This window comes from Ricinus communis, chromosome 7 (assembly GCF_019578655.1).
Source record: "Ricinus communis isolate WT05 ecotype wild-type chromosome 7, ASM1957865v1, whole genome shotgun sequence".
Classification (NCBI taxonomy): Eukaryota; Viridiplantae; Streptophyta; class Magnoliopsida; order Malpighiales; family Euphorbiaceae; genus Ricinus; species Ricinus communis.
In genome coordinates this window covers 1009987-1018662 of record NC_063262.1, presented here as the reverse complement: position 1 = coordinate 1018662, position 8676 = coordinate 1009987, and the positions used below count along the sequence as shown (strand labels likewise).

At 38.0% G+C, this 8676-nt stretch overlaps 1 protein-coding gene and 1 non-coding gene across 2 annotated transcripts; both read right to left on the bottom strand.

Moving 5' to 3' along the window:
* On the bottom strand, positions 1–6729 carry LOC8262064 (callose synthase 12). The gene is made up of 2 exons (XM_048377244.1): positions 1070–6729; positions 1–628 (listed from the first exon to the last, which is right to left on the bottom strand). The coding sequence occupies exons 1-2, from the start codon at positions 6426–6428 to the stop codon at positions 609–611; spliced, it is 5379 nt and encodes a 1792-aa protein (XP_048233201.1). The 5' UTR covers positions 6429–6729; the 3' UTR covers positions 1–608.
* Positions 3332–3412, bottom strand: LOC112534669. The gene has a single exon (XR_003078958.1). It is a non-coding gene; the product is annotated as a small nucleolar RNA J33 (small nucleolar RNA).
* Positions 6730–8676: the final 1947 nt, after the last annotated feature.

Sequence of the window (8676 nt, the reverse complement as noted above, 5' to 3'; positions counted from 1 at the left end):
TGAAAATGTATATATTATTAAAAAAATAAGAAATGTAAGTGCAGGTGCCAGAGGGTGTTTATAAATTCCTCTTCATTGAATATTACCCTTTAAGTCCTTGCTTAGAGGACAAAACCTTTTCTTTTGGGTCCATTGGAAGAACCTATGCAGTGAATCAGCATAAGAATCCGTAAAAATATCAGTTGACAATGTAAAAGATGTTTTTGAACAACCAGGTAATTAGCTTATTTAGATAATATGCAGAGCATAAGAAACAAATTATGATAATAACAAAGCAACAACAATATGTATCCACGACAAACAGCAGTTCTGCTACTCCTATCAGCAAAGCCTAAATGATAGACAATTCCATATTGGAAACAGCAGAAACGAAGGGTTATCTCAAGTAGTTTTCCCCAATACCCAATTGTCCTCATATGATCTTGCTCCTCGTATCACCATCTTTCCCAGCTTTGTTCAGCTTTTGCATTCACATTAAAAAGAAGCTTTCCTAGCTATAATGGCGTGTCAGGGATATATTATAAGTATCACACCCAACTCAATTGCCTTCTTAAATTGGCTAGGAGAATAAAGGTCCATAGTTCTTTGCAAAACTTGAGCGTTGCACTTCAAAACCCAATTGTAAAAACTGCAAAAACATTTTCAGATTAGATAAGATTCACATTCAAATATTTATTTTTTTGGAAATAATTGATTCTCATAGAATTGCTTTCTTATGAAGCTTCTGTGTAGGTCATACATAAAAATAATCTCTTTTTTTTTTTTGTTTTTTAGAAAAAAGCACAATTTTAAAGCATTTATCCAAATTATAGAATTTTTAAATAGAACATGTTCATCCACTTGAGTTCCTCAACATCAGGAATAAATGCAGGAGCCCTTTTCATCCCGCAGAAAATGAAATATGTATGCTAATATATGATAAAGTTTCTCAGGTAATTAAACTTTACAGAACATAGAGACCATCACAAATGAAACATGATTAAAGAACACTCACAAGGAATCTCTTTAAGAAGGAAATAGAGCGGTTAGAAACATTTAATTCACCTATCAGATCACTAATACACCTTACATTTCTTTCCTGATATAATCTGAAAGATCCTGAGGCCCCTACAGAATGCTCCATTGAAAAGAATCCTTGTCTGCATGACCTGGAACCCAGGCATCCATGAAAGAAATGCCACTGGAGCCATGACTATCACTCCAAACATGAAATCATATAACCATGCCAAAGAAACCACCGACTCCCAAACTGGAGTGGACTGCAGAAAGCTGCGGAGTACTTGTGCAACCGATAAAATTCCCCATCCAGTTGGGACAAAAGCCAACAAACTAGTGAAAATATCCATAAATCTGAAAGATGTGAAGTGAAGCAGTGCTACTGTTACTGACACTCCAAAAACAATGACAAGAAACTGGACAGAATGATATGATATGTGTTCCGTTGCTGCATTTTTGGCCTTAGCATATGTTATAACCCAAAAAATCCCAAAAGCAACAACAACATAAATCCAAGAAAGCAAGTAAACAGCAATGCTGGTACTCCCATTAGCAGTGCTTAGATGGTAGACAATACCGTATTGGAGAAAGAAGAATCGGAGGTTCAGAACTATCTCAACTAATTTTCCCCAAAAACCTGTTGTCCGAAAATGATCTTGCTCCTCGTACCACCATCTTTCCCAGCTCTGGTCAGCTTTTGTAAACACACTACCTTCGTACCAAATCCAATTCATGAAATCATCGAAGTCCTGTACTGTTTTCAACCAGTCAAAGCCTGATGGGTTGAAAAGAAATGGAGCCATTATCCATGAAAAAACCAGCAACCAACTAGAGATAGTCAAGTCTATGTAAAAAAATGTATCCTTAGCTGTAGTGGTGTGCAAGATATAAACTGTAAGTATTAGCCCAAGCTCAATCGCCTTCACAAAATGGCTACGAGCATAAAGTCTATAATTGGTTGCAAAATTCGTGTGCTGCACATCGAAACCGCGCCCAGTAGACCGATACCTGGCGCCACCATGAAGTATAATTCGACCAAAAAAATGAATTTTAGTTCCCAAGGAGAATGTGTAGTAAATTGGTGAAAGCTGAAATAGCATTATCAAGAATTCCCATAAAGAATGAAGGAAGCCATGCTCAAGAATACTCTCTACCACAAAAGGAAGGAGAGTGAAAAGGCCAAGTTGGATGATGAATTGCTGAAACAAAATAGCATCTACTGCTTTTCTGTCACCAATGCTATTGGCCTGAGCAGAAGCCTCAACACCACTCAGAGCGAAATAGAGCCGGCCCCATAAAAATACATATACTGTCAGAATTACCAGCATTGAGTTGAAATAGAATCCTACAGAAGAATGAAAGAATGATAGCATACGGAAAAAGTCCAGCCTATGGCCCAACCTGTAGACATCTCTGCTAAGAACTTGCTCGCCATTTCCACCAGCAATTTTAGCTTCAAACTTCGAAAGTTGGTTGAATCCAAGATCCCTTCCTTTCCCAACTTGAATATATTCAATGTGCGTAACATTGCCTCCTCGCAAAATGCAGTTAAAGCCAGCAAAAATGTCTTCATTAATGTTAAGCACCTTGGAAGCTTTACTGATGCCACCACGAGTCAAGAACCAAAACCTGTCAAAGACATCTGGATGGCCATAATGCATTCGAACTCTCAAAGGGTTTGCCATAACACGTTGTCCCAATGTGACAAAACTTGTTTCTTGAGCAGACATAAACCATGCCAGGGTTGAGACAGGGCCAGTAAAAATGTGTTCCCTGACTCCCAAAATAGATGGGTTCCTAATTGAATTCTTTTGCCTGTATTCTTCTAAGAGATTTCTCATTTTGAGTGCCTCTTCGAAATAGCTGTCCTGGTTCATATCAATAGTCTGCAATGCATCACCACGAGTAAAGATAATAGCATGATTTTGATTCTCAGGTTTTCCCTCCCCGTGCTTAAAGGGGCCTGGCAACTTGATCCTGTAGATTTCAATTTCCTTCTCCAACTGTTGATCATACTTTACAAGCACAGAGTAATATTCGTCCTCACCATTTCCCGTGATCACTTTGTCAACATAGGCAACTCGAAGTGTATCATTATTTTTCATCAAATATGATATCTCCTTAGCATGGGAATCCTCCTCTGCCTTCCGACCCCCGTACTTCGTATAGGTAACAACAAATGTGTATTTGAGCAAAGCAGCATCCTGCGCACGGCCTTTAAACAACAAACTCACTGAACTATTATTTCTGCGTAAACTATTGAAAGGAGACCTTTTGGATTTGAAGCTATTCAAATCAGCATCACTCCTCGTTGAACCAAACTCAAGTGAGCATTCTCTGATGTCCGTCTCGGAGGCAGAATCAAGAAAAGCCAGCATCTTAAGAGCACGATAATAATACATCATTCCTCTTACTGTACGGGCCAACGTCTGGCCTCTGTAAGATGCCCAGAGCTGAAGATCCATCAGCTTGCTTGTCAATAGTTCCTTATCATTCACCATCCCTTCTCTGCGCATCCTTTCCATAAAGTTCTTCCACTCATCATCATAAATTGTTTGCAAATAGTATAACATGGAGATCCCATCTTCATTCTCAGTCCACAGTTGATGTCTACTGTACAACACTTCTTCATCGTTGTAAGGTGTCAGGACACTGAAAGCCATCATTTTCTCAACTTTGGGAGCACGGGGCATGTTCATAAGTAGGGAATTGCTGAAGAAAGCGAGTCTACGCTTAGCCTCAACATTTTTGGGAATGTTGTGCATTGAATCTCTAGTGCTAACAATTGTGTGCAAACGCCGTATTTGGCTGTTGAAGGTTTCGTTACTGGCATCAGGCAATTCAATTGCACTAGAGAAAAGCAGTCCAGCCATGGTAGCAGGAGCCAAACCATCCTCTCTCAATTGTTCTATACTCCTCTGCCATTTAAAGAAATCTCGCACGGTAATTTCATACAAAGCCTGTAGAGTATTCACAACCTGATTGGCATCTTTCTCAGGTTTATTCAACAACTCAAGAAGTTCAATCATCTTTGTATGTAAATGAGGTAGAGCAATCATGTTGAAAGTCCCAGTAAACTTCGCAATCTGCAGCGAGCGATCAATTTCCTGAAACACGGCTGTGATAATTGAATGTTCTTCTGTGTTGCGCTTGATGATATCAAGAAGCAAGTGCTTGATGCTGTCGTAAGCTTCTATAACTGCACAGCGCCTAAACTCATTCTTGCATATTTTGTACCAGAGCCAACTGTCAGGAGCATCTACCAACTCTTTGCCCAGGGTAAGAGCATGTATCAGCTCATTGCAGAGGAGAAAACATGGCCAACGGATAACTCTTACATTCCAAGAATTTTGTGGCAGTTTCAATAATTCAAGCTCCATATCAGAAATGATATCCTCTTCCCGGAAAGCGATTATGACTTCATTCCAAATTAAAGCAAACTTGTCTGTCTCAACCTGGTTTGGCTCCAGCTTCTTATAAGGTCGCCCGATCTCACACCTCAACTTAAACCGATGAATGGCATCTTTGAACTTGCTCTTCAAAGTCCCCTTTGCATTTGGTAGCTGCTCTTCCGGCATGAGATTAAACCGAGTTGCACTTGCAAAAAGCTGAAATCTCAACTTTAATTGTTTGATGTTTCGAATTTCCCCCAAATGTGCTAACAACCCCACTAACGCACCCACATAAGAGGAAAAAATTGAATACCAAACCTGCAAATCCATCAGGTAAATCAGTACCACAGGAATCCACAATACTATTACTGCAATCCAGTTTCTGTTTTCGAAGAACTCATGCCATTCATAATTCACATCTTTAAGGTACAACAACTGTTTCGTTGGCTGAATCATGGGTTTAATTTGCAGAAAATAACTGAAAGAAAATTTGGTAGCTAAAACCACAGCCCAAAATAAAGTATATTTCGCATTAGCAACCAGCCCCTCCCTCAATCCATGGCCAATAAAACTCCTATCCTGAAACCACCACGGCAACAGGTAAAAGATCCTCGAGTTCACAGTATCAAGAAGATTGCTAATCAAAGGGAGTATATACAGAGCCAATGAGAACAACTCAGGTAACAGAAACACTAAAGTCACCTCAAGAAAATTCATTATCCTCCTATTAGTCTCAACAGACCACTGTCCATCACTGTTCTTTTGAGCCCAGATCCTCCAGTAAAACATCCCAAGTACATACATCCATCCAGCGGCAACTACACATTTTAACACCATTTTAAGCCCAAGCCAAATAGTTTCCCTTGAAACCAAACTATACTGCATCATTGTATCAAGCAAAGACTCCAAAAACCGCAATGCACTCCAAGTAAGGAATACTGTCAAAAGCAGAACCTGAACGTTCCTGTCTTCCATCGCCTGCCATGGATATGTTCTTTCTTCCCATGCAACAATAATTGCAGCCTGTAAAGCCAGTATCAGCATGACCCATAGCCTATGAAAACTCCTAAACAAGTTCCAAAACGATCTTTGCTCCACAAACCCTGTCTTTCCTACATGCTTCTTCTGCTTATTCGGATCCACAAAATATTTACACTCTACATCAATTGGCCACTTCAATTCCTCAAAACATCTTTTAGTCCAGAAGTACTCATTTAAGTCATCATAATTTCTCCAAGCACTATGTGGTGCAGTTCCATTTTTACTACTCTCAGCTTCTGCTTTAATGGTCTCATAAATAGGCCTAACAACACGGTTCAGAAACGCATTCTCACCTGAATTTGAAGGCATCGCAGGCTGTCCTGTATTCTCATCAATATAATCTTCCAATATCTTATTCAATTCCATAGCCATATTGTGGAAAATGTAACAGATACATTCTGGCATGAAGCGGAGATTGGCAGATTCTCCCCAGATTAAGAGATAAAGAGCGATGTACAAGATTTCCCGCTGGAGATCATGGTTTGACTGGTCATCTGATATCCATATATTGGATTTCTTATTAAGAAATGAGCACCAATCGGTGTAGTTCTTAAGTAATTTGCGTCGGAATTTCCTAACCACGGTGGAATCAAGAGAGTGATTGTTGTCAGGAGGTGGAGTAAGGCGCATTTGAGCATTTGCAAGATGAAGCACGAGGTGCTCCCTCTGGTTTCTAACACTGTCCTTCTGGAAACCGAAGAAAAAAGCTAACCAGTCCAATAGATCCATAGAAGGCTGCCATTGGACATTAGCTGGCTTCCGAAGGTCGTCAGCTATGCGTAATGCTGCAATTGCTGCCTGCACCTCATGATACTGTAGTAAAGGGTGGTCGGCATGGAGGTATTGGATGGGGATGATGTTGTAAGTCTCATCTTCCAGTGCTGACCGGGTTTGATCGGAAGGCCCAGTTGGCCAGACGGCCGACATGGCATGGGGGTGCCGAGTGGCGGTATTGAGACTATATGACCAAGGTAAGTAAATAAAAGAAAATTGTAACATTCATGGAGGTGAAATGAAGATTGTAGCGGGGAACTGTAGTTGATAGCTACAACTTACTATAACAATTTTCTGATAGTATATAATATATTATCTCAGGAAAAGTTCAGAAGAAATTCATTGACTATGGTATTAATAATTGGTGCATCAGAATTTGAGGTTAATTTGCTTGCTTCATTTGAAACAAAAGCTTGCTCTACGTTTCCTTTGTATTTTAGAGGGTTGAATGCCATTAGACTAATAAACTTTCCATTAAATATAGTGTTAGCTAAGGACCAACTTGTTTTGCTTATGAAGCTTCTCTGCAGGTATTACACACATCAAGTTAAGAATTAAACAAATTTAAAGCATTTGTCGGTGAAAGAAGATTGTGCTGCTGCTATCTGCTACTACATTCATTTGAGAAAGTCCACCACCAAAATTACAAATTAGAATTAAGGATGAAGCCTACCCATTATTTTCCTGATAAATGACCATAAATAAACTATGATGATATATTTTTTTTATAATTTATAACTAATACAATTTTAATAAATTTTGTTTGTATTTATAAGTTTATAATGGATAATTATATCATGTTATGAGTAATGACAACCATTTATTTAAGTCTTTCCTTTTTCTAATTGTTTATCCAAAATATGTGGTGATGAATGGCATATGCATATCTGTAAAGTCAATGGCGGGCCCGCTGACATTCGATTATATTAACTTTTAAGTTTTAAAAATTATTTTTATAAAATAAAATCGGTGAATGGTTATTTTCTACAGAAAAACAATTTACAAAAATATTAAAAATATTAAATTTATTTTTTAATATTCAGCAATAATTCCAAACAGATTCTTACTTGCTGAGGCCAGCGCATAAGGAGAGATGTATGGATATGCACATTTGTTTTGCTGCTTAATTCTGCTGTATGCTGTCTTTTCTCGCTATAAATATTACCAATAAATATGATATATATTATTGCATGAAAAATATATTTAACCTGAAAATATAATTGTTTATCATAATCCTTCATCAAAACAATACTATTTAATGATAAAACTAATAATTATAGAATCAACATCTATCAATATTATAATGTTACATTAAATGATACAATAGTTTGTTATTAAAATATTACATAAGAAATAACTCATATTATAGAGTTATATTGTGTAAGCTAATATTATCAAGCTAATAAAAATTGCATTTTTGAGTTTGAACCCCACAAATATATATACTTCCTGCTAATTCTTTTTTTTTTTAATAATCAAGAATGTTATTTTTTTTAATATTACAGGTTTTTTTTATCAAAATTTTAATAAAAATATTTGAAAAGAGAGTTGCAAAAATTAATAGTATTAAAAAAAAAGGTCTAAGACTTTAATTTTCTGTATAGGTTACAGAGGGAGAATCTGATACAAAAGATTGGTGTCAGTAAGAGCACAAAAGAAAACAGGAAATGGAAGCATTAAGAACTAAGTAGCTGCTCCATGTTAAACACTGTAAATAGTCGTAAGGGTAATATAGTCTTTTCCTTGATTTTGTATAGTTATTTAGGTTAAGTTCTTTGCAATGAAGTGTACACAATTAACATTATTGTCTATCATGGTATCAGAGCCGTTCTACTTGGAAAAACTGCTGCCCCTGCTGTTCTAATTGAGAAAGCGGCAGACCCAGCTGTTGTTGACGCTCTGTTGCTGTTGTTGTTGAAAACGTTGATGGTCCTCCTGCGCATCTTGCCATTGTTGTTCTTGTTGAGAAAACGACAGCCCCTGTTGCTGCTTGCTCTTCACTCTTCGCTCCTCGCTCCTCTTAGGCGAGCAGACGATGCAGCAGTTCTTCTTCTCTACTGCTCGCTCCTTGCTCTTTGTTCCTTGCTTCTCGCAGACGAGTAGCACATCCTCAGCAGAAGAAGCAGAAGAAAACAGCAACAGTTGGCTTTGCATATGTGCGTTGCTGTTCGTGAGATGCCCAAATTTTGGTGGTATGTTTGCATATGTGCGTTGCACACTACCTGCTCGACAAAATGCTTTAAGTTCCTGGTCTGAATCTGTGTAGCTTCTTTACTCCACTTTGCTTTGCTGTTTGCTTTGCACGAGCCATTGCACTAAAAGAAAATTGGTGAAAAATTATGCATTGTGGTTTTATATTGATAAATCGTTATGGCACATAAGCAAGCTGTGAAAGTAGATTTGTTGTCCCTTCTTTAGAGTAATTGATTGTTGTTGATTTCTGTTGGGTTTTCCCTTCGTTTGTCTGTTCCGT

Coding starts and splice junctions, on each gene's coding strand:
- LOC8262064 (XM_048377244.1), bottom strand. CDS start 6,428: ATGTTACAATTTTCTTTTATTTACTTACCTTGGTCATATAGTCTCAAT. Junction 629..1,069: donor GATTATATCAGGAAAGAAAT/GTAAGGTGTATT, acceptor ATGTTTTTGCAG/TTTTTACAATTGGGTTTTGA.